The sequence below is a fragment of the Trachemys scripta genome, chromosome 4 (assembly GCF_013100865.1).
Source record: "Trachemys scripta elegans isolate TJP31775 chromosome 4, CAS_Tse_1.0, whole genome shotgun sequence".
Lineage (NCBI taxonomy): Eukaryota > Metazoa > Chordata > Testudines > Emydidae > Trachemys > Trachemys scripta.
The window spans coordinates 63,980,793-64,008,124 of record NC_048301.1 but is presented as its reverse complement, the minus strand read 5'-3'; the positions used below and the strand labels follow the sequence as shown (position 1 = coordinate 64,008,124).

At 39.7% G+C, this 27,332-nt stretch overlaps 1 protein-coding gene across 10 annotated transcripts in view; it reads right to left on the bottom strand.

Moving 5' to 3' along the window:
* The window catches only part of NUMB (NUMB endocytic adaptor protein), a 120,161-nt gene that overhangs the window by 27,357 nt on the left and 65,472 nt on the right, over positions 1-27,332 (bottom strand). For 6 of the 10 annotated variants that reach the window (XM_034769228.1, XM_034769229.1, XM_034769230.1 and 3 more), the window contains 3 exons: positions 24,979-25,121; positions 7,366-7,440; positions 412-489 (listed from right to left, as the gene is read on the bottom strand). In XM_034769228.1, coding sequence (XP_034625119.1) covers positions 412-489; positions 7,366-7,440; positions 24,979-25,104 — 279 coding nt within the window. In that variant the 5' untranslated portion in view covers positions 25,105-25,121. The remainder of the gene's footprint in view (positions 1-411; positions 490-7,365; positions 7,441-24,978; positions 25,122-27,332) is intronic. The other 4 variants (XM_034769232.1, XM_034769235.1, XM_034769233.1 and 1 more) reach the window with 2 other exon arrangements.

Genomic DNA, 27,332 nt, shown 5'->3' with positions numbered 1-27,332 from the left:
AAAGCTGCAGTTCAGGACAGAATATGGTCAACTTTGCAATGATTTCAGGATGTGGACAAACTTCTAATACATCAGTCTGTCTTCCATATGATCTAGTCCAAATCTGAGCTCAGGAGGCCAGAGGGGAAGTATTAACAGCATTACCCATCTAGTGCTGCGGTTTTGTCAGAGAGACCAAACCATCTAAAAACTGGAATTTTGCATACCATCAGCCTGTCATTAGATTGTTATTTTGGGCTGCCGTTTACCCAGATTCTTTTCTTGACAAGTGTCATTCCAGGTCATCTCAGTCAGAAGTAGACACATTCTGAAATGGATTGCTGTGGCTTCTATAACACTCTGATCTATGACAGTGCTATACCAGGGATGTAACTCCTTATAGTGCAAGCACAAATGAGGCATTAAACTTACTTTTCCAAAGAAGCCTTTGAAGAACTTCCTTTCCTGGAGGAACAGGGGGGACAAGTCGAGTGCTATTACTGTAGGTAGCTAAAGTGTCCCAGAGTTTCAAACCAACAAGTACATACAAGAGTTGGGAAATGGAGGGAAAGTAAGGGGTATTTAGAGTTAGCCATAGAGAATGCGACAGGCAAATGTGAAAAATCCCATGAAAATGCAGATAAACAGGTTTTACATGGAATGCTAAAAAGATCAGAAGCTACAGCCCCAAAACTGGTGAAAAGAGGGAAATGAGAACTGAACTGAACTGAACCCTGAGACCCAATTCCATGCAAAGTGGTTATTTTGTTTGCAGCAGTCTTCCTGTTTAGTTCTCTTTATAAGGTTATAAATCAAACTTGGCAGCAGGTGTGGAGATTAAACAATTCAGATTCTGTAGTTTAAGACCACTGAGAAATGTAAATTTTTAATTTTTATCACAGCTAAGAGTTTGCTCTACATGAAAATGAGGATTCCCAAGACAAATATTTTCAAACTGGAGAAACATCTAAAATTGCTGGAATAGCACACAGTTAAATACAGAGAGACACTTTTGGGACTCCATTTCCACTATAAACCAGTTTTTGGAATTTAGAACTCAGCCATAAAAAAACTTGCTCTGGACTAAAAGTTCTGAAGGTCTGCTTTTGTGTGCTCTCTCAATTTCCTCTGAAAGCAAAGGAATTTTTGCTGTTTTTGAAGTTTGTTTCTTTTTTATTGTAAATGCCAAGAAGTTCACTTGTTTCAGAAGCCTGTTTTTTTAAATTGAAGGTGTTCAAGCTAAACAAAGAATTAAGCTTGGCAAGTACTCTACAATATAGATCATTTTTGGTGCCCACTTCTCTCGCACTTCCCTATGTCGTCCTGGGGGCCCCATACTCCCTACCAGGAATCTTGAAGATCCTCTTTATCTGTGCTTTAACTGTCCCACTTTCAAGATGAGTTTCCTCACAACGCTCATTTTGAAGCCTTCCAATGTTACCTCTTTACACAGAAGAGGAACACTAGGCATTCACTGTACTTCCCAGACCCTCAGGATGAACAAGGCATCTCTGAAGTATATCCAACAGAAGTCAGCTCACAGAGGGAAGGTGATTCAGTGAAATAATTGAACGTAAGTTCAATAGCTTCACACCATGGGTTTGATTTTGGTGGTGGGGATGTTAAACAAAAATGGACAAGTTAATTGGGTAAGATGTGCAAATTTCAAGTGCATTTGCCATGCAATTTCATTCATTCATATTTTAGTGGCTTCACCTTTGGTGCCAAAGTCTAACAAGAGACTAAACACTCAGATACATCTGATGTAGGTACAATCTTCTTGAGTTAGAACTCAAACACCTGCTCACTCATACCCCATGTCTATATGCATGTCCGTTCAATAATTAATGGCAGGCTCCTAAAGGCATGATGCTGCCTTTGCTATCCCTCCAAAGTATTTGCAGAGGTGGCACACTATGCCATAATGTCATAGAATTATTCAAGTTAGAGATAATCCAGCTCATCTCTCTGCCAATGAAAGACTGTAAGCCATCCTGTTGGAAACAATCTAATGGTATAGCAGTAACTAGCAGAGGATATCTCTACCCACGGCAGGGAAAAATCTCATCTCATTCCCCACTGCAGTTTAAGACACCATCTATACCAATGTCCCAATAGTTAAGCCTTTTTATACTAAAGATCTGCATGTTTATACATATCCTGAGATTCAAACTGATTGTTAAAACACAAAATTCTATATTTAAACAAAACTAAGGTTGTGACACCAGGAAAGCAAAGCCAGGAAACTCAAAAGGGAGAAGGGACCATCAATTTTAACCTTGCATTTCCTGACTTCTCCCCACCCACCCTTCATTCTCAGCCTGTAATTCTTTTCAGATGTAATTATTTCATGTTTACTACACATTTTACTATCTAAACATAGATAAATTCTTTAAACTTAGAGATGTTCTTACATAAGTTTTATATCAGCAGAGAGGCTCCAAAGAAAGATTTTTTTTTAAAAGCAAAAACTCCTCTACTTGGACAGGACATACTGAATATTAGTTGGGGAACTAATGAATTAATCACACTGTGGTGTACCTAATAAGAAGGGGCTGGATGCTGCTGCCAAGTTGACTAAAATCTATTGTATTAAACTAAGTAACAGCTTTTAAAAGATGTAGCAAAAGCTAAACAAATTCACCAGAAGCAACCTCATTTTTACAGGGATGGTTAATCATTAAATTTGCTCTCAGCAAAGCACTTGTTAAACATGAATTTTTCTTTGAACACCCCAGGAAAAAGTTAATGGAAAGACAACATGCAAAATGTTTTTTAAACAGCACGAAGAGTTAATAGTTTAGAGATAACTAATGTATGTTTTAAAAACAATTAAATTATGTTTCTTTTACCTGCTAAAACAAGAACATATATTAAAAGAAATGCATCATTTTTTTAAAAAAATGACAAGTTAGAAACTGGTAGTACACACTAAAGTAACTTAAAACCAAAACAGATATGACACGAGACAAGGAAGTAAAGTCTTGTCTTTGTACTGCCTCCTTGCACAGGAGTCACATACAACAGACCTGTAGGTTTAAATCCTGCATGAAGTTAATGATTTTGCAATTTGCAATATACATTTCTTTAATTGACAGTAAAGAGGTTTCAAAAAATACATATAGTGTCTGAGTATCACAACACTAATATATGTGCAATTTAAATCCAACTGGTAATGCAGCCAACCAAGAAGAATATTAATAAGATAACAAATGGATGTAACGACCCCTTAACTACAAACAAGATTGTTGTGCCACTGCATCAAAATAAGACAAAGGGCTTCAAAAGCAATGAAATTCTAATGTACTCTAAGTGTGTATTCTACTGGGGAGACATTGTAAGTACAATTAGCATCCTGACTCTATTAACTTGCAGTAATAGAATATGCTACAGTTACAGAAATTTCTTTGACAAATCTTCACAGTGCTCACTTGGAATTTTTTTCTTCAAATATCTTTTTCTAAACTTCCAACATCAGAACATGAAAGTACATTTTTAGTTAAGTACCACTCAATCTTAGCTGACAGGCAAACAATGCTATAGTACTGCTTTTATCTTTTTCTGGCTACAGTACATCTTGTTGACTACTCATGGGACGGAGATAGAAATTATAATCATATTTTTAGATGCAGTCTATTTCTGCATCCAAGTGCAGTTTTAAGCAACACTTCAGATTCATTCTCTGAGTGCAATCATCTCATAGGCCATGACCTCACCCATGCAAGATTAATCCTGCACTGTATTTATACTGGGATCTTTGATGTGACACATTCCTCATGTATTCAAGTTTCAAAATGAAGGCGTTATCACTTATCAGTCACAAACTAAATGTTTGGCACAGTGCAGATATCAGAGTTAGTAGGGTCTCTATCCACAGACTTTTCTTTAAAAATAGCTGGAGTGGCTCTTTAAAGCTATTCTACTGCAATGAAATGTCAGACCTGTGAATTTAGTTCTGCAAGATATACTGGTCAGTATGCTACAATTAACCAGTAGGTGACAACAAAACCCTCTAAGAAATCAGGGGACATTTCCCACCAATGTGTTGGAGAAGTCAATTTGTATTTATTTTTTTTTAGGAGGACATTGAGAAAGACTAAAGTTATTTTCTCAATGAGATTCCTGTTTTACACTCTTCCTGAAGGATCCCATAAAATTTTGTTTGGGCTGATGAGTCAGGCCTAAGAGATAGAAGACAATGCATAATGTATTTGCTAGATTCTATTGATTGCAGTCCAGAAAACTGGAATTTGGAAAAATCCCACACTATTAAAATAAATATAGATAGAAAAAATAAGCATAACTACTTGATGAGCTACCAGACAAGCAAGTGTTTTGACAGCTCTAGACTGTTATCACCTATTCCCTCCTGCTTGTAACTAGATATATCCTATGTCCATTCTTCCTATTGACTGGATTTTGAGAAAATAATACACACTCTGGAAAAAAAAAAAAAGTCAGAGTGGCATAAAATCAGAACAGGCAACATAGATTTAAGGGCATTGTAACCATATGGGAAATAAAGCTTCTCAAGGTCAGACATTCCCTAAACGAAGTCAGAAGATTGCAGCCCAAACTGTTATATTTGGTAATAGGGGAGAAGATGAGCAGCTCAATTTACCAATTTAGGATGAAAGCAAGAATCCCTCAAGGATTAATTCCATTGTTGGATGCCAAAATGCTACTGCCAGAAAAAAGCATTATATTTTAATAATCTTGCACATGGCAGACACACACCAGACCCTTAAAAAAAGTAAAAAGCTTCAAATAATCTGATTCCTAAAACATTAGAGGGAAATATTCCAAAAATAAAACCCAAATGATAGTATCTTAAATTCTAATGACAAATTCCAAATGAACTTCAATTTCATGGAGTTTCACCATTAAAAAAATCCCTGCCAAAAGCAGGCTCAGTAGTCTTACAGTAGGTAGTATGGCTGAGAATTTTATGTCCGTTTCTCAGGTTCCAAGCGGGCAGATAGGACTATGAAGACAGCAACTGGAACAGGCATGTGCCGTTGTCATACTTTCTGTATCAGCCTCACAATAAATCATTCAAATACCTCCTTTAGAGATTCTTACAAGCAGAAAAGCTATCTCCACCTTGAATGCTGCATTAAGTTTGGAAACTTCTCCACAATTTAAAATAATCTATTAAACTATTTACAAGGAATATATTTAGCTGTCCACAGGAAAAGCAGGTAAACTTTTAACTTTTATTCTCAATTTAAGTTTGGTATATGAATTGGTAGTTCAAGCAAGCTAAATCAGATATCTGCTCTTGTATGGATTCCAAAGAAATAGTACGCGCTGTGCTTTAAGAACTTTTAATGGGTACATATTTCACTAGTTGTAAGTTTAGCCATACTTAACTGGCTTTTGGGCTTCAGGTTTTTTTTAAAAACTACCAGAACAGAATACTCCATTCTGCACACAATTCTCCCCCTCGGGAGAGGATAAGTAAAAGAATAAGCTACACAACAGATGTTAGTCATGTCACTTAATATACTAACAGAAGGAGCGTAGACACTACATCAATGAGGGAAGTGTAAGAACCTATATAGAACAGGATAGGACAAAAATGAATGCAGCTCGATTGTGCGGTCAGTCTATATTTGTGTTTTTAGCTACATAAAAAACTAAATCTGATAAAGGACAAAGTGCCTCATTTACATCATCATCTGTAACCCTGTTAGCACAAATAGCAACCAATCACTGCTACACTGAATAAGAACAGATGGGGTGTAGCTTTAACCTGTTGTATAAATTGGCTAGGGCAGAAATGAAAGAAAAGATTTAAGATGAAGTTTAATCAAAGCACTGAAGTCAGTTCAGAAACTTTATAGCGTAACATGAGGAGGAAAAGGAAATCTAAAACAACCCTCTGTTATGTGTGCTAGCAGAGAAGAAACACAAGTGAGAAACCACGTGACTCACTAAAAATGAAGTCTGGCAGCCTTAATTTTGCAAAGGTGCAGCAACAACACCTACTTTAAGTAATTTTGCTGCACTACTGAACATAAGCTCCACAAACTGCTTCACTGAAGAGCTTATACAGGCCAAGATGTACAGGGGAAATGATAAAAGGGACTGGAGTTCTATATCCATCACAGTTAGGATTATTCCTGTGGTGACTTATTTTCCCTCCTAACCTTCAAGATTGGTGGGCAGCTAGCTCAGTGGTTTGAGCATTGGCCTGCTAAACCCAGGGTTGTGAGTTCAATCCTTGAGGTGGCCACTTAGGGATCTGGGGCAAAAAACTATCTGGGGATTGGTCTGCTTTGAGCAGGGGGTTGGACTAGATGGTCTCCTGAGCTTCCTTCCAACCCTGATATTTTATGATTTTTGGAGCCTGGTTCCTTGATAACAAACCGACTGACTGGACTTCATTACTTTTGCAGGATTTTGTGGCAACAACAGTACAGAATATAGATGACACAATCTCCGGGTATGTCTACACTACCTGCCGAATCGGTAGGCAGCGATCGATTCAGCAGGGGGGCGATTTATCGCGTCTAGTCTAGACACGATAAATCGATCCCCGAGCACTCTCCCGTCGACTCCTGTACTCTACCGCCACGAGAGGCGTAGGCAGAGTCGACAGGGGAGCAGCAGCAGCAGTCGAGACACCACGGTGAATAGGTCTAAATACGTCAACTTCAACTACGTTTTTCATGTAGCTGAAGTTGTGTAACTTAGATCAATTCCTCCCCCCCAACCCCCACCCCAGTGTAGACCAGGCCTCCTAAAGTGAGATGCAGGAGTAGAAAGCATTTGAACAAGTGCTGTTCACAGGAACAAATGTTTATAGAAGCCAAACTAAGAGCAGCCCACCATACTGACATCACAACCAGGTAATCTTTTAGGCCATTTTGAGCAGATCCAAGCTAGGCATGCATGAAGTAATGCTACGCGTCTATTTTGCACAGGAAAGAGGAGCCCAAATCACACAGTAGTGCTGTGTGTAATAAAGAGTGGATTAAGTCCTCTGTTTAAGGGGTGAAATAGTACTGGTAAGTGGCAGACTCCAGAGGGAGAGACCAATCTTCATATCTAATCAATACCAGTAAAATAAAATCTCTTATGGACAACAATTCAGTATGGGTCACTGTTATGTCCATTTTTCTTTATCTAACCATTCTTTGAAAATATCTACTAGCTACTACAACTAGGAAGAATAAACTTAACTCTCTCCCTTCCCACTCCCAGATTAACATGTGCCTCTATAATCATATACAGTGGGTCTTGTAAATGATCCAACTGTTTTTCTTACATAAGGTGGAAAGTGCACAACTTGAAACTGGAATGCTATTGCAGAATCAGCAACATGTTGGCATAACATTCACAGCACATGAACCAACATTTTAATGAAACTGATATACATACAGATTTCAATCTCTTCACAGCATCTTCACAGACATGCATTCCTCTGGATTCATCCACTTCCACGTGACCCAAGTACTGCAAGGAAAGAGAAAAAAGTTAGACTTAATGGCAGCCCCTCTGAATACTTACAAAAAGCCGCTCTCACCTCCAACCCATACCAATCTAGATGAGATGCTGGACACAAAATACTGGGTGAGTTGAGATTTGCATTCCTACTGTATAAGGCACAGGAATTAGTGATCAGGTGCATAAGTGGCTTTCTGTGTCTCTCAGGCCTATACATGGTACTGGATAGCACTTTTAAGGTGACCCAGCACCAAGAAGGCAAACATTTACTAACCTCAAATCATCTCAGAAAGACACTTGCACTCTGGTAAAGAGCCCTACCCCTTATGTTCTTCCTATCAGTGGTTAGAGTACTTTAAGACCTCATTCTGCCATTGCAACATAATTAAAATGTTCAGAGAAAGCCCCCAACATGAGATGAGGCTTCAGTTTACTTCAGTACCAAACCTAAAAGTCTTAACCAGCAAAGAATGTGGGAATGCTGTACGATACTGTTAACACAGGTTACCATATCTTTCACTTCTGCAATCCATTCCCACCATTTAATATTTTATTGCAAGGTATCTTTAAAACTTTCAGTTGTAGAATTTTTTGCATAACACAAGATAGAAGTCAGCCGTTGAGCTACACAATCAGAAATTAAGGAGTTTGCCATTTCACAGGGCATTAAGAAATGAAAACCATAATACAGTCAACTCGGAGGAAAATTTATATTTAAAAACTAAATACTTTAAAATTTGTTAAACTGGACATCAGAATTATTTTAATCTAGTACTACAAGTTCCTCAAGATTTCTCCTTGCCGAAATACCACGCTGCAGATGTTGTGAAACTATTAAAAATTTAACTTTAGAGTGACCCAAACAGTGTTGTCAACTCATGACATTTGGCATTTTTAAAGCTCCAGCTCCTGAAGGTATCTGATTAGGCAGGAATCTCAGCTTTCATTAAAGAAAAAAATTATTAATCCTTATGGTTGAAGAGAATGTGGGAAAATGAATGAAAAATGCAACTCAAGAAATTCAAAAGCCAGAAGACAAAGAATACATTTTTTAAAATCTAGTTTTTATGCCAATCCCACACCCAATTTGAGATTTTTTGATCATTGAGGCTTTGTCTCCACTAGAAACTTATTGTCAATATAACTATGTTGTTAAGGGATGTGGAAAATCCATATCCCTAAGCGACAGTTATACCAATCTAACCCCCGGTACAGATGGTGCTACATCAACAGAAGTGCTTCTCCCGTCGACATAGCTACTGCCTCTCCGGGAGGTGGATTACCTACACCAACAGGAGAAGCTCTCTCATCAGCATAAGTAGCATCTTCACTGAAGCACTACAGCGGTGCAGCTGTGTCTCTGCAACCTTTTAAGTGTAGACAATCCCTTACAGATGGCATTACAATTATGCTCCTCACTTGGCCTTTGTGGAAACTTAGCGAAGAAGGGAGAAGTGCCCTGCATTCATAAACTCCCTAACTAGAACAGGAAGTTTAATTACTTAAATACGATTATATTTCTTTAAAAATGCATTCAAATAGCAATTACAATACATTTTTAGTAGTTATAAATGCATGTTTCCAGGCACAGTTTTGTATTGCAGCTATATACAGACTGAGCTTCCAACTTAATGACTTGTATGACAACAGTAAAAATGCCTGAGCCCTTCTATGCTTTGCTTTCATGTTTTCTACCACTGGTGGAGCCACAACAATGGAGAATTATGATCTGAATTTTGTAATTTGACTGACCAAACTGGGTTAAAAATAGGTTAGGGTATAGTCAATCTTTGTAAGCAAGATTATAAACTATTTCCATTCTACTTAGAAGTCAGCATAGCCAGGATCAAAAATATGCCAACATGGTATCAGAGTTGAGTTAGTAAAACCACATCACATATCCATGGATTTTGGCCAATATATTATTTCCAGGGAAATGTCCAAGCTGCACTTATGAATACAGAATAGTTCAAAAAATCTTGGAACTATTTGTGCATCTCATTTACACTAGCGTAGGCAGAATGTTTCCATCTACATAGGTCCAGCCAATTCAGTCCCTGTACTTGGCAACTTGCCCCTTGCCCAGAAAGAAGAGAAGTTGAGTAGGATAAACATTGCCTCATGTCCCAATACAAAAAAGACAGCCATTTTCCAAAATATTGCCAAACCTCTCCTTGAGAAGTCACATGTTCTGATTTTCACCAGGATTTTATTTAAGACAGCTCTGTTGCTGCTGTTTTGAACATGAGTTTCAGCAGCAGTTTTCAAGAGCACTTTCACATCAATGAATGGGACATTATTACATATCAACTGCATCTGCCCACTCCAGAAGAGCACAATCCAGACTTCATTCGACATCAGTCATCAATGAATTATAAAAAAAAAAAAAAAAAGAGAAATCACACAGCTGTGCCTTCCCCCGAATGTACAGGGGAAGGGACAGAGAATGTACTTTTTCTACACTTGAACTTTGAGATCCTTAGATGAAAGACACAAACTGTATTATTTTCATCCTATCATTTTGACAGAAGCCAAAAGATAGCAGCTATTGACTTCAACGATGAATGTTACAAGTGAAATTAAAAAAAAATTCTGCAGTCTTTGTTGTGCTCTACAGAACAAGATTTTTAAAAATCTGTCTGCAAAGAACTTTCAACAACATAGCTATTGTCTTGTTAGCTCAGCCTTGAAGAAAACAGTTTCCAACTGAACAGTAGCAGCTGGTTCTCTCCATTCATTCATCTTTAGAAACCTTATTTTCAACTCTTAAAATGTGGCATTCACCTCCAGCTCAGAGGAGAGGCATACGACTCCCATATTTAACCAATGCTACAAATTACTTCACATATCACCTGATTTAGGCTATCATGCAATCATAAGGCTTCAATTTTGCTTCCAGAAACTTGGAAGGTACACCTTTACAATTCCCAGCATCTAACAGAACTGAAGACGGGGGGGGGGGGGGTGTGTGTGAAGAGAAATCGACTTTAGATCTGAAAAACAAAGTTAACATTTCAAATGTAAGATCAGACAGGAAGGTAAACAGAAATGGCCAGATACACCTACTAATGAAGCAACAATTACATTTCTGTAGACCTGTATTTCACATTCTGATGAAACAAACTGCTAATTAGGTTCAGACACGGGTTCTCAAAATGGGGGTTGGGACCCTTCAGGGGGTCACGAGATTATTACATGGGGCATCGTGAGCTCTCAGCCTCCACCCCAAACCCTGCTTTGCCTCTAGTATTTATAATGGTGTTAAATATATAAAAGTGTTTTTACTTTATAAGGGGGGGAGGTCGCATTCAGAGGCTTGCTATGTGAAAGGGGTCACCAATATAAAAGTTTGAGAACCACTGGGTTAAGACATGGTCTGTTCCCTAAAATTTATGAAGGAAAGTTAATCTATAGAGTTCAGCATTGTTGGGTGAAAGGCAACAGAATTCACTTAAGTTCTGTTGGCATTGCAGCAACATATTGTGTTAGAACCAACTAAATTCAGGGGGCCACACAAGAGTCTACAAAACTGGAAGAAGTCCAATAGTCCTCTGCACAATCTTTCGTTGTCCCCAAAAATGATCATTCTGGGAAACACACAAAGGAGGGAGAAACATTCAGTTTAGATTGTCAAGTCCTTTGGCAGGGACTTGTTCTTCGTTATACTGCACAATAGATCTGCATGGTATTTTACAGACATACAACAATGTTCCATTGACATTAAAAGCCTTCAGGAACTCAAAAACAGTGTTGGTGGCAAAAGCTTAATGTACCTGTTTTGTACAAAAGCACATGTCTTTTTCATAGCAAAGTCTACACAGGGTGAAAGATTTTTTTTTTTTTGAAAGACAGTAGGGAAGCAGCAAATTCATTGGTGAAAGGCAGTCATTGATACAAGGATCATGGCATCTCTAACCTCTCCGCAAAAAGCTGGATTTTTTTCCAATAGTATCTAAATAATAAGAATACAGTATTGAACATATTTCCATTTAGCTTCCAGGGCAACTAAAACCAGGAATGAATGATACCACACTATCACCAACTTGCACCCTTAAGATGCTCAACAGATTTCACTTTTACACCAGGATTTCACCGACAATGCCTTTATAGGAAGCTAAAATCCCTGTAGACAGAGCCCAGTTCAAACAGTATGTTGTGTATAATACAGGTTCCTAAGATGATACTGTGACGGGTTAGATCACAGAAACCCCCTTGGGAACTGTCATGTGCTGAGACTACCTCTAAGCTCATTTTCCCAGGCAGCTTGGGACTTCAGAACCCTGCCTGGTTGTGCCAGACACACTAGCCTGCTACAAACAGACCCAGATCTGAACTACATCCCCCCAAAACTGAAAACAGCTTAAGAAGTGCTCCTGTCTCCAGTACTCAGATACCCAACTCTCAATGGGGTCCAAACCCCAAATAAATCTGTTTTACCTTGTATAAAGCTTATACAGGGTAAACTCAAATTGTTCGCCCTCTATAACACTGATAGAGAGATATGCACAACTGTTTGCCCCGCCCCAGGTATTAATACATACTCTGGGTTAATTAATAAGTAAAAAGTGATTTTATTAAATACAAAAAGTAGGATTTAAGTGGTTCCAAGTAATAGACAGAACAAAGTAAATTACCAAACAAAATAATAAAACATGCAAGTCTAATCCTAATACAGTAAGAAAGTGATTACAGATGAATTACACCCTCAGAGATGTTCCAGTAAGCTTCTTTTACAGATTAGCCTCCTTCTAGTCTGGGTCCAGCAATCACTCACACCCCTGTAGTTACTGTCCTTTGTTCCAGTTTCTTTCAGGTATCCTTTGGGGATAGAGAGGCTACCTCTTGAGCCAGCTGAAGACAAAATGGAGGGGTCTCCCAGGGCTTTATATAGTTTCTCTCTTGTGGGTGGAAATCCCTTCTTCCCCCTGTATAGAATCCCCTCTACAAGATGGAGTTTTGGAGTCACCTGGACAAGTCACATGTCCATGTATGACTTAGTTCTCTACAGGAACGTTCCCAGGAAAGCTCAGATGTGGATTGGCATCTATCAAAGTCTATCATCATCTTAAGTGTTTCTTGATTGGGCACTTACTGAGAATAGTCTTTTCCTCAAGAAACTGACCAAATGTTTCACTGAGGCTACTTAAAAATCAAACAAGTACACAGCCAATATTCAAAACTTTGAATACAAAAATGATATGTGCATACAAATAGTATGAATATATTCAGTAGATCATAACTTCTGCAGAGATATGTTACATGGCATATGTAGCATAAAACATATTCCAGTTATGTCATATTTACATTCATAAGCATATTTCTATAAAGCATTATGGGGTGCAACATCACAGATACCACTGAAGGTTGTCCTAATAACCAGTCATCAAAATAATTTTATTTTAACCAGTGTATCTGAACATTTTCAGAAACCAATCTTTATGGTATGGATGATGGAGCAAGTTATTACCCTGACTCTTCCACTCTAGAGAACAAGATTTAAATCTTGGCCTGCATCATAGGTGAAGAACAGTACAGCGGTATCAGGTTAAGTAGAGTTTCTCCCCAAGATTTTAGATAATGCTGGGGCAAGTCAGACTGGGTCAGTCTATGCCTTCAGTGTGAAAAATGTGAGGCTTAAACTCTTTAAGGTTGGGGGATGCTTTCAAGGAGGGAATATGCGGGGTAGGATATGAAGTATAGTAAGCTGCTACCTGCATGAGATATTGGGGATACCATCCTACTTCTCCCATCGAGCACATCATACCCACCACTTCTGAAGTCTCCACTTGGAAGAGGCCTGGGGATGGAATGGCAGGCAGGTTGCAAATCAGAACCAAGATGATTGCAAAGCCCATCCATTTGCAATGTAGCAGGCTCAAGCCAATACTATAAGTCATTAGCTTTTTCCATAAACAAATCCATTTATTCAGGTCTGAATATTGGTGACATCACAGCAGAATTTTTGGAAGCCTTCACAATCCATCACTAATTTCCACCACTCAATAGCTGACCTTCCAGTGATCTGCCAAACACCATCAATCCATCTCCTGGATGTTTGTCCCATACTTCCACGACCCTCAACCTTGAGAAAGTAATGGAAGGAATAGTGATTCCATTCTCTACACCTAGTATGACCAAAGTATACACAGTTTGAGTCTGTCAAATTCCAACATCAACTACTTCTCTCCAATAATATTTCCCTAGTCTTTTTTCCACATCCAGGATATATGCAAGTCTTTGCCAACACCACGTTTCAAAAACTTCAGTTTTAACTTCCCATAATTCCCATCCATAAATCACTAAGGAAAAAAGTCACAGGTTTGTAGATTTTGAGATGCCATGGTTTTTCCACACTTTAAGGAAGGCTATAGCTGAGTGAGTCCGCCCTAGTTTTCTAGTTTCTGAATTCTTTCGTACTGTCCCGATTGGATATATATGATCTCGGATAATTAAATTAATTACTGACTCTACAACTTGTCCATTAATTGTGATGTCTGCTTGCATCCTGTTTTTGTTAGTCAGGTCAACATGCATGCATTTTGTTTTCAATCATGTTCAGGAATAGTCCATATTCCTCACTAACTGTTTTTACACAGACTCCAATATTTGTTGAAATTGCATTGGTGACTGTAGCAAAGAGCATCGTTTCATCACGTTACCTGAGGTCAGTTAAGACATGTTCGTCCATGGATATCCCAGCTCTTTCCACTCTGTCAAAACCTTTGAAGACTTGTCTCATAATAAATTCTGTGTCTATGGTAAAGGCGCCTGGGACAAAATACACCCTTGTCTCTCATACAGCCCAGTGCAAAACCACTCACTGTGACCACTGCCATGCGCACCATGATCTCTTGGTGGTAGTGACTTCCAATAAGAGGCTTTAAATCCTCATGTCTGCCAGCACCCTACAGAGACGCTTGTGTCGGACAGTATCACACTTTAAAGTAGTCAACAAAGCACATGATGAATGGGTGATTGTACTCTACGTTCTTCAGTGATTTGACTAGGGCCGTCAAACAATTAAAAAAATAGTCGCAATTAATCGCACAGTTAAACAATAGAATACCATTTAAATATTTTTGGATATTTTTCTACATTTTCAAATATATTAATTTCAATTACAACAAGAATACAAAGTGTACGCTGCTCACTTTATATTTTTGATTATAAATATTTGCACTATAAAAAAAGAGAAGTGGCCCGACAGGTTGCATCTCGCTGCACTCCCCGTGTCCTTCCTTGGATCCAGGGAACATCCCCTCTTGGACCATTGCTTTTTGTGCTTCTTCCTTGGCACCGGTGAAGGGGAACAGTGTAGAAAGACACATGCCACCAGAGGAGAACTCAGCACAGATGCTGAGGTACCCTGTGCCGTGGCTGACTGGTTTGGCTCTGACGTTGGTCTGAGTGCAGCTTCCATCAGGATGAACCTTAGTCTAACCTCTGTGTCCTTTTTCCAAATGAGGCTTGAACTGGTGGCAGATCTGGCAACGCTCTCACACATGAGCTTCCCCCAGACAGAAGGAATGTGGGTCACTCACCAGCATGGGCTTGCCATAGGAGGCACAGAATTTGAAGCCTGGAGACCAGGGCATGCCCAGCCCCAGGGGCAGAGGATGTCCCTCTAAACAAATGTGAGGGTCCAACTATTTACACTACTACCAAAAGAAAAACCGAAGGGAATGAAACTTGGAAAGAAAGCAAGAACAACAAGAACTACTGATGAATGCCTTGCCGAGGCAAGATAAGCTGTTTTTACAGGCAGTAAAAAGGAACAGAGTGTGTTAGGCTGGCCAGGCGCCTTATAAGGGCACATGAGCGCACAGCACCAGAGCCGGCCCAATGGATATCACGGTCTCTCTGGCGACCTTGCACACATCGCGCACACACCTAACATGGAATGGAAAATGAACAAGCACTTGAAGAACAGATCAGTTTCACTTGGGAAGTCCAACATCTAGGAAGGAAAAAATAATTTGGGTGTAGAGAAGAAAACCACCAAGTCCCACCATAGCTTGCAGATCTTATAAACTCTGCATGCTCCCAAACACTTGACTCTTATGTGACATTCTGACATACCTAATTCAGCATAGGCTAACTTTAAAATATGATTTTCAACATATCAAGTGTTGCCAGCTCTCACAATTTTATCATGAGTTTCTATTCAGGTTTTTTTCTCCCCTTAAAGCCCTCAGCTCCTGGAATCTTGTGATGAGGCAAGAGTTTCAGCTTTCATTTAAGAAAGTAAGTTTCTAGCTCTCCTGGTTACAGAGAAAGGCTTGAATGCATGACTCCAGGATAACCTAAAAGATCGAAAACCAAAAGGCCAATATAAAAAGAAGCTCGATTTTAAAAAGTTATGATTCTGGGGGGGCTGAACTCATGACTTTTGATGTTAGTGATACTGGATCTCATTCTGTGCACCAAAAATGCAATGACCTTTCATATAAACTCTCTATTTAAAAACTCAAATAAGCTGTTTTGTAAATAGGGTGTGATCAAAACAAGAGAATTTTTAAAATATTAGCAACAAATCTTTTTCATGCCCAATATCTTTAAAAGGTTACCTGAACAACAATTTTAAACAAAATCTGAGACTGTGTTCTGGTGATAGACCAAAGAGAAGGAACGCAATGGATAATGAGACTCACTTTAACAGTGGTGACCACTTTTCCATAAATTTATTTATATGGCTTTCAAGTTCTTTTCCATAGCCTTAACACTGTTTCCTCATATTAATTTTCAAATGGTAATTGCTGTGGCCTTTTTTAAATTTAATATTTCCTTGCTGCTGTGCTTGTTCTTAGGAGTGGTTATAAGTCACTGCTGACATCAGAGACTTATAAGATAGTCATTTACTCCTTTAATAGGAATGCAAAGTAGTGCTTATATGAAACATAATTAAGACATTATGTCATACTTGAACGTTAACCTTTGCTTTATTATTTTTAATACAATGCCATTCCCACATGTTGTTGCAGAGTTTAATGCTTCCATGTTCCAGAATGTCCTATACATTGCTAGCACGCAGCTCAACTTGCTACCAATATTTCAGACTAATTTTATTTAAAATAGCTATTAGCACTAAGGGTCATAATATAAATCAATGCACATTAAGTTATTTATATTTGGTGGTCTGTGTATTTGTGCAGAGTAGTCTACACTTCTGATCTAGATGAGCAAAGTCACATTCAAGACTAATTCTTTCTTAAAAAGGCATCGAATAAACTGATTCAACATTTTTTTTTAGATTTTTTATATTAAGGCAATTTAACCAATAAGATTTCAGGATGCAAATTAAAGACAAGAATGAGGAAAGGAGAAAATAGGAAGAGGGTTAAATGGTAGTTGAAGGGAATACAGGAACACGAGGACAGTGGCTGATTTGCTACTGATGTCAAGTCCACTGGGGCCATATAAGTAAGGCTATGATTTAATCATGGGTATTTTTAGTAAAAGTCATGGACAGGTCACGGACTGCGAGTTTTTATTTCTTGCCTGTGACCTGTCCAAGACTTATACCATAAATACCCGACTGAATTTTAGGATGGGTGCTGCGGGGAGGGAATGTGGATTCCAGTGGGCCAGCAGTCACCGGGGGAAGCCCTGCAGGGCAAGGAGGGATCAGCGACACCCCGGATCGCTGCTCAGGCAGTCCAAGGCCAGATACCCATGGCCGCCAGAGCAGCGGCTGCAGAACTACTCCAGCAGTGGCCAGTGTGGTTGTATCCCAACCCCCTGCCCCAAGTTCAACCCAGAGCCCCCTCCCACACTGCAAACCCCTCGGCCCCAGCCCAGAGCCCGCACCCACTCCTGAACCCCAATCCCCTACCCCAGGCCGGTGAAAATGAGTGAGCGTGGGGGAGTGAGCGATGGAGGGGGAGGGATGGAGTGAGTGGGGCAAGGCAGGGTGAAGTAGATCCTGGATTGCCCTTAAATTCAAAAAGTGATTTTGGGCTTAAAAAGGTTGGAGACCACGGATTTACAGGTTTAGAAAATTACACTGGAGAGACTAGTATTATCCGAAAGGGGGCAGGAGAGCTCTATCCCAGAATCCCAATAGCTCTTTGCTCTATGGACTTTCCCTGTGCTCCTACTTCAGCTTTCCCAGCAGTTTTACCTTAGTGCCCAGGAGAGCCAAGCTAGCAGTGCCATGCGTAGCCTTCTAGGCATCAATGTCCAAGTTACATGTAGCCATGGAGACTACGAAGAGCAAAGACAGGTTGGCCAAGTAATTAGCCAATGAAAACTCTGACAGGTGACTGGTATCCCATACCACTGAGTCATTACAACCAATGAAATTGTTGCAGGCAAATTAGGTACAGAGGAAGCTTCGTTGGCATTTGGATGGGTCACCGCCATGACTGTGGATTCACAGTTAAAGGTCTGTGCGCAGTAGATACGAATAGCTTTGTATCGGATATGTTTAAAATACTATAATAATCAAAGAAATCTATTTTACTGTATGGCAGTGGTCTCCAACCTTTTTATGCACAAGATCACTTTTTAAATTTAAGATCAACCCACGATCTACCCCACCCCTTCCTCGGGGCCCCGCCCCACTCACTAGTGTCATTTGTGGTTTATAGATCCAAAATCCTTCAGGGATTGTCACAAATCAGTGTAACATTCTCAACTGTGGGAATTGGCTGAGCCTGGGGCAGGAAGTTGGGGTGCAGGAGTGAGGGGTGCAAGCTCTGGGAGGGAGTTTGGGTGCAGCAGGGGGCTCCGGGCTGGGGCAGGGAGTAGGGGGTGCACGAGGGGATGCGAGGTGAAGGCTCTGGCTGGGAGGTGCTTACCACAGGCAGCTCCCGGTTGGCGGCGCAGCAGGGCTCAGGAAGGCTGCCCGACTGCCTGCCCTGGCCCCATGCCACTCCCAGAAGTGGCTGGCTGCTGGCACATCTCAGCAGACCAGGGAGGTATGGAGGAGGCAGCGGGTCTCCGTGCACTGCCTGTGCCCGCAAGCACCATCCCTGCAGCTCCTATTGGCCAGGAACCGTCCAATTGAGCTGTGGGGACAGTGCAGCACGCGGAGCCGCCAGCCCCCCCCACTTCCCCTCCCCCCGGGGGCCACAGAGACATGCCAGCAGCCAGCCACTTCTGAGAGCAGCGTGGGGCCAGGGCAGGCAGCCTGTCTGAGCTCTGCTGCGCCCCTGGACTTTTCGCGGCCCGAGATCACAATCGATTGGCACAGGTTCCAGGATCCACCAGTCGATCGCGATCAACGGGTTGGTGACCACTGTTGTATGGGGATAACAGTAGTGTAAATGGTCAACTTAATATCTCAGTGTAAAACTCATGCAGTCCATCCTTCTTTCCTCCCTCCCTGTTTTAGGGATCACTGAGCATAAAAACAACAAAATTTCATCTCAGTTTCCACTAAATTGAGGGCTAGTTAGAAAGCTAAAGAAAAATATTTACTCTGAAAATTCTGATATATTAATGATACAAATGTAATTAGAAAATGTGTAAGTTGTCATCAACACTATGTGGAAAATCAAATATTGATGGAAAGCTTAAGTCATTTGACACTAGCAGTATAGGATCCAATGTCAGAATGTAAATCCATTCTGCTCTCACTTTTATACAAATTTGCAAAAGTTTTGCATGTTTCTTTCACTTGGATCTTGCTGGTGAATATATCCTGTATTCCATTTGAAGACTCTAGAATCTGAACACTTCCTTGTGATTGCTCTTGGAGTAAGAGCAACCAAAAGCCTTCTTAGGTGTGTTAAAATCAGAAACAAGTCTCACCACAGAAAAGGATATAGTAAAAACAATAGATTAAACCTAGATATATCAGGCTGCTGAGCATTCTAGATTTACAAATAGGAAATCACTTATTACTGTCCTGTTTGACACATCCAATTGGATAAAAAGCACTAAGAACTTGCAAAAATCTGATATGTTTATTTATGTAGGGAGGGAAATGACCTAATTTTTCTGATATAAATTTCACAGACAAGTTACTCCGAAGTGAATAAAAACTACTTACCCAGAAAGACCTTAGAAAAGGCATTTCAGAAAGAAAAAAAAGCCATGATGTTGAATACTTTAGTCACTGAAACTAAAAACTGCTGCAAATTCTGTGAGGTAGCGTCTGCAGCATGAAAGCCTGTTTTTAAATGTGCATATGTAAATTAATTTCACATTTTGTAATGGATACAAGTTTATGGAGTAAGTATATAAGAATACATTTTATCAATTTTATCACTAAATTAGGTTTTTTTTTTTTTTTAAACTACTACACGTCTACATTTTAAACTAATGAGAAGTGAGTCACACGTGAAGTGAGCATCTCTCACCCTGGTACACTGCATATGTCTGGCAGTTTTTTCTCTGCTCAAAGGTTAGCTTCACTGTTGCAACATAGCATTCCTGTTGTACCTTTCCCATTTCCCTTCCCCTCCTACAGAACAGTCACCTCTGTAGGGGGAAGTTTTGCACACCTTGGCACACAGACTTCCAACAGCTATAACAGCATGTGGATTTAGTATTAAGGGACTTTAAAAAGGTCTATGAATCAAATGACTATTCCATTACAAAATGTATTAGTAGGATGTTAAGGCTGTGTGTCTAAGGAGATACTCAGTCTGAAAGTCATGTTTGTCTGAACATCTGGCACAATAGAGCCTTGATCCCTGACTAGAGGTGGTAGACTTTTCTGTATTATAATATACTCAGTTAATTATAACACTTAAGTGTACAAAGTAAACAAATTGAAAGACAACCTTTCAATTTTAATAATCTTGACAGTACTGTGCTCAGTTACTCTGTCCACTACCATAATACCACTCATGCATCCACCCTCCCCCCAGGGGCCTTTAATTTGGGAACAGAGGTCACACTGTGACAACATGTCCTTCTGAACAGGAAGGACTATCTTGCCCTCAGTGGACATCCATTCCAAGCACATGCACCATGCTTTCTTGGGCCCAATGTGGAGCTATGATAATTATAACTTTTTTGGTCTATTTTCCTTGAACATTCCACCAGAGCCAGAGGTAGAAAGGAATAGGTCCACAGAATTGAGCCTCTAATAGTTCCATTACCTGCTGAAGGAAGTAGCTTTACAGATTCCTATGAACAAATTTTGCAGATGGGCCTATTGGGTTACTAAAAGGCAAAGATGATCATAGAAGTGGAAGGGACTCCGAAAGGTCATCTAGACCAGTCCCCGGCACTCAAGGCAGGATTAAGTATTATCTAGACCATCCCTGACAGGTTTAAAACAAACAAAAGGAAGTATTTCTTCACACAACACAGAGTCAACCTGTGGAACTCTTTGCCAGAAGATGTTGTGATGGCCAAGACTATAACAGGTTTTAAAAAAGAACTAGGTCAGTTCATGGAGGATAGGTCATCAATGGCTATTAACCAGGATTGGCAGGGATGCAAAACTATGCTCTGAAGTGTCCCTAGCTTCTGTTTGCCAGAAGCTGGGAATGGATCACTTGATGATTACCTGTTTTGTTCATTCTCTCTGAAGCCCTGGCATAGGCCACAGGATACTGGATTGGATAGACTATTGGTCTGATCCAGTATGGCTGTTCTTATGTAAGGTTGCTGGACTGCATTTCTCACCAAAGTAATCCATAGAAAGCAATAATGTCAAGTCATTCAACATCCCATCTCCATTCTATTTGTCTGTTCCCCTTCTCAATCTCAAACTGCCTCCTTTCCCTTACCCACAAGGGCAGAGATAGCAATGATGGGAGCTTTAGTGTAGCTAAGGTGCCAGCTGCCACCAATCTTCTCTTTACCATCACATTGCCTAGACTTGCTCTGAACAAGGTGAACAGTGATAAAAGCCAACAGCAGCTTCGAGCTTCGGCAATTGCAGAAGTTTTAGGAAAAAAGACTAGTGTAGTTGCAATTAACTACAGATTTAAGAATTTTAAATCTGACTACAACATTTACAAGAGGGTTCAGAGAACGCCAATAGAGCTCTTAAATTTTCTATTTTCCTCTATGTAGTTCCCCATTCCAGAGCAAAAATGTCTGCAAAGTAAGCAGACCACCACACTAACATTAAGTAAAAAAAGCAGAGCCTGATAGCTACATCTTACCCCTCCTCAATCTCTGCATTTCATCCCCTTTACAAAGAAAAGGTAGACATATACCAAACACTTTAATTGCTTTTAGTTAGCCTTTATGCTAGCAATAGGCCCATTCCCAAAATCTAGCTCAGTGATATAGGTTAAATAATTGTTTAGTAATAATATTTTAAAAATACTAAGCTCCATATAGCTTCAAGTTCTAAGTGTATGTTTTACTTCAGCACAGGACATTTTACAGCCTATTCTAACATTATATGGATGCTTCTCAGCTCTCTGCCAATTAGACTAGTAAAATAAGCCTAATCCTTTTAAGACTCTGAATCCATCACTTAACTGTTCAATAACCTTTTGGGCATCTCGAAACAAAAGGTGAGGCAGCAGTATTGTCTTCACAGCATAAGTACACTTTAACACAAATGCTATCTCTCTCTGCAACATCCACTTATGGGTTATTGAAATGGAAGGTCTTGTTTCTATTTTCACAGTGTATCAGACTGTTGGGATCTTTGGAAAAAAGTCAATTTTAAATGTTTTGTTCTCCACTGATGTTCATCAGGAAGCAGGAACACCCATTTAGATATAAACTCATACACAACAGCATGCTTTCCTGAAGTATAGTGTATTATTGAACAGTCCCCAAGAATTGTCTGACAGGATGCGCTCCTTCAACAGGGCAAGGTTATATTCCTCTAAAGAACAAAATATAGTTCCACCCACCAAACTAAGTATTTCAAATTTGGTTTATCTTGTTTGCTCATAATGGCATACTTCCTGCCTGTATCTGTTAAATACTGGTTACCATGTACTTTACATCCCAAAGCTAATAAACTATTTTCCATTACTGCCCATCTAAATGCATAGTGTACTAAGACACAATCAGAGCAATTTGCTACCATCATCAATAGGTCCGGTTAACTTCGGCAATTAAAATTCAACTTCTCATCTTAAATCTGAATTTAAATATGAACTCCATTATACATCAGTGGAGCCAAGTAAGCCTGCACAGGGGAACCTACCTGCACAAGTAGTATTTTTTTAATCAGTCATTTTTCCAATAGGACCACCAAAACCAATTCAATTCTACAAGTTAGTTACAGCATAGATCAGGAAACATGGCTTTGATAAAGCTCCAGCAACAGTATATGATGTAAAGAATCATTTATTTGCTTACCTTTATACCAGAACATACTCATTTACTCTTGCATTGTTTTTAATCTTTGGGAACACATGCCCAAAGACAGGTGCATCATACAATTCTATGAAACAAACATCTGCCACTACAACTGAAGATCTTAACTTGTAGCATAACACTTATGACATGTGAGAAGCTATTCATGCCAGTGCAACATGTAGCGATCACAGAAGCAGTTTCACTTTGAGTTAATCCAGATGCCCAACAGACTAGAAGTTAGGAGACATTCTAGCTTTTATACCTAGCCTCTTACAATATCTTATCAGAACTTTAAATCATGTGTATTCTATTTATGACAGCCTCTCCCTTCTAGTCGAAGGCTAAAACACAGCATTTACATAGAAAAACTTAATAGCCAACATGCACATGCTTCAGAAGCCTCAGTATTTGGGGATACTATATATTACTGTTTTAAAGTAGCAGAAAACACCTGAATAAAGCCCTGGGTCTCTGCAAGGAGCCTTTAAAATGTCATTTTCCTTTCTGTGTACTGGCATGTAATCCTTCAGTGTCCAACACCTTAGAAGCTGACCAGTTTCTAGAGATTACTGTGGAGCGACTCAGGGTATGTCTATACTGCAATAAAAGATCCATTGCAACAAAAAGACTGACTGGGGTTCACGGGGCTGAAAATTGCAGTATACACATTTGGGCTTGGGCTGGAGCCCGGGCTCGGAAATCCTGAGAGGAGGAAGGGCCTCCAAGCCCAAGCCTGAGACCTCTCCCCTCATGGGGCTTCAGAGTCTGGGACAAAATGTCTACATTGCTATTTTTTAGCCCTGCAGCCTGAATCCAAGTCAGTTGACCTGGGTTCAGAATCGCTGCCATGGGTCTTTTACTGCAGTGTAGACATACTCTAAGAGCAATGTTCCTAGTGGTGGTCAGAAACCCTCTCTCTCAAGGTAGGGTAGAAGCAGGAAATCTGCTTACAAGTCATTCTAACCATCCCAGCCTCCCCTGTATCATGAAGCACCTGCATATCCTGGCCTACCCAACTTGTTCAGCCTAGGAACAGTCAGGTAGGCAGAGGTAGCATAGGAGGCTGACTGAACACTAGAAAAGAAACCTCACTTCACCAGCATGAGACAGGTAAGAAGGAGGAAAAGCCAAGAACTGAGAATACACCCCAGTCAAGGAAAAGTAGGGACCAGTAAGGGAGTGAGAAAAGAGAGGATAGAAGTAAAATCTGCTTAGAATCCTCAGGTAGACTGTATTTACAGTACTTGTTCTGAGGGTTCAAAAAGTTTAATTCCAATTTTAAATATTTATATACTTGATCCACTCATTAAGTCGCTGTGCATAAATCTAAACATCCTAATATAACAGCATGTCTTCCCAAGACTGAACATCTGCTCACACACCAAGAACATGAAAGACTATGTAATACCTGCCACAACAGTAATAAAGAGTTAATACTAAATTTGGAGGCTAAATTCACTCAGTAAGTGTCAAAGAGGGATTTAGTATTGCTGTAAGTGCAACCCACAGTTCAGTCTTAACATTTGAGTCCCTACTGATGCCTCCATTAAATTTTTTTTTAAATAAAACATAATACTTTCCTGAACAGCCTACAGGTACGCTTGGAAGAATTAGATTTTTATTGTTAAATGTCAGTAAACATTGGTTTATGTGTACCATTGCAATCAATGAAAAAATATTTCCAATAAAAAAAATTAATGATAGGCTAAAAGAAAAATTATGTTTGAGAACTTAAGAGGTTGATTTAATTATATTTATTTTGCATATTTTGACATGCAATGTTGGTAATCTGTTTTAACCATTATACAGCTTTAACTCTTTGAATCTCAACATCTGTTATTAAACTGTCTGTCCCCCACCCCAGGATTTCCCACAGAAGTTTAAAATAAATAAAAATAAAAAGTTTTAAACCCATAATTTGTGCAACTGGAAATTTTAAAACTGCTTAAAAATTACCAGTACTGTCCATTGAAATTATAAAAAAAGTAAACATCGAATTCTGCCAAACCAATAGACAAGGTTTGCAGACACTTGTATTCAGCCAGGGAATAAAAGCAAACATTATTTCCCTGCCCAACTAGAAGACTTCTTTCACTCAGGTAATATCAGTACAGAAAACTCCCGAGCAAGCCATTTTCCAAGGCATTTGTTTTAAGATTCTTTTTAAAAGACTGCATCTAATCACATGAAGAGGGTTGACCATGAAATAGGTCAATATGTAATAAGGACCTCAGTGACTTACGCTTGCCAGAAAAATGTTTGCCTAGTAATGCATGGCATGAATCACTAGAATGAGATAAAGGCACAAACTCTTACCTTAACGGGAAAGCTGCATTTTCCAGTGCGAACCCCTTCTTCATCTGTCTGCCATTGGTGCGGCCTACTAGCCTCTGGGACGTAAACATCTTTCTTTCTCCTAAAACTCTGCCGTAGTTTGTTCATTTCTCAGTTTTCACGTCCTAGAGAAGAAAAATATATTTCAGCAGGTATCAAAATTAAGTTCTTCCACAGTTTAGGCCACCAATATCACTATATGCTATTAAGTGGAGAATCTGTGCTTCTACAGAAATAGATGGAAGACTCTCAAAGGAAAGCGGCTTAGTAAACAAGGAGCCAGCTAGAGATGGGATCTGAGAAGGCTCTGCTTGTAGAAGGGTATTATGCTCAACTAGCCAACAGCAACATCAGATGGGGTAAAGTAACTAATCTAGAAGGAACCAGCTTGACAGCCCCCTTCCATCCTGAAATTTCTAGACACCTCCAAAATGAAGTCTCCCTTTTGACTAGGAGATTTTAGAATGCAAACAAAACCAAACCAGGCAAGCCAGGTGACACTTGCACATGCCTCTTTAGATCAAGGGGTGGCCCCCAGGAAGCATGGGGACTGTGCGTCCAAATATGTGAGCTGAGGGGCTTTGAAAGCTCATTTCAAAAGCAATTTGAAAAGAGCACCATATTAAACTTGTATGGAGATAATTTCACAGTTGACATTTTTGCTTTCCAAGTAAAACTATTAGACACTGAACTACATGGAAAGTGATTCACTTTTGTCTGTGTTTACAATTCCTGTCATCTCAGCAGCTTGAAATCCTCAAAAAACACAGCTATCACATAACTGAACACAGGCAGGGATTTAAGAAGTTCAAGAAACTTGCTGCCAACCTTGCTCCTAGTCAACCTAGTTTTCAGAAGAAATGTCAACCCCTTTCCATCTGCCATCACTAAAGCACTCTGGCCATTCCAAATGACAAAAGGCCTGAGTTTTGTCATTAACTCCCCCCACAAGCTTTGTGCAACTCTCACTTTTTGTTATAAATTAATATGGTAATTGAGCAGAGCAGTTCTCTATTGTTTTATATGGGTGTGGTGATATTAATGAACCCAGACAAAGGAAACAAAATTTTGGATTGCCAGTCGGTATGTTTCCCTAGCATTCTTTATTTTCCTATAGCCTATTTTAAAAAGTGACACTGTCAAACTCATCATTTAAAGCTATCTTTACTTTTTCATCTTTATGATTCTAGCAATAAGGCATCAAGCAGTATGCTTGTTCCTGGAATAGGAAATAGGAACTCCTTGCCAGAGAGTGCTGTGAAGGCCAAGACTATAACAGGGTTCAAAAAAGAACTAGGTAAGTTCATGGAGGATAAGTCCATCAATGGTTATTAGCCAGAATAGACAGGGATGGTGTCCCTAGCCTCCATTTGCCAGAAGCTGGGAATGGGCGACCAGGGTTGGATCACTTGATTACCTGTTCTGTTCATTCCCTCTGGGGCAACTGGCATTGGTCACTTTCGGAAGACAGGATACTGGGCTAGCTGAATCTTTGGTCTGACCCAGTAGGGTCATTCTTATGTTCTCCCCATAACAATGTGCTGCCCCCTAGGGCAGTGATGGATGGAGGAATTAGACTTGCGCCCCAAGATAGTGGGATAGAGTGGGATTGTCTCTGCAATTTGTGATTCCTCACCCGGCAGTTACTTGAAACAATATTGTCTTCATTGCTCTTTCCTCTCCCAAAAGTCTCCTTAATTTTAATAAATATGCAAGAGTTCGTAGTATTGGTCTTATCAAACACATTGGGAGTAAGCACAGAGTTCAAAAACCAGATCAAAAGTGATTTAATCATTAAAAAATTTCATAATGGGGGGGTGACTTGATTTTTGAATCTGTGATTGGCAAAACTGTAAAGCAGTTTGGTAGTAAAAACAATTTTAACAGAAGAGGACGTGTGAACTAGTATGTGATATAACTAGAGCAACATCAAACATGGATTTGATTAACTAAAAATAAATAGGATGTGGAAATGAGTGCACCCTCAGCACCTGCGTGCAAAGAGATCACATTTCTTATCACACACTCCGCTGATGATTGACGAAGTTAATCACTCCAAACAAGTAACTCCTCCACATTCATGAAATCCTAACTAGGAAAGTTCAAAGTTCTTTGAATAAAAGAATGCTGAGTGTGCAAAGCAAACTGCAGAACAGTTCTAAAGAGGATAGTAGAGTAACGTTAAGTTAGAATTTTGCTTTACCCACAAAAACCCCTTTAAGATAAAAAACATGCAGATTTTAAGTAGGGTTACCATACTTAAATAAAAAAAGAGGACCCTCCACAGGGTCCTGGCCCCACCCATTTCCCACCCCCACCCCCGCCCCTACCCCGCC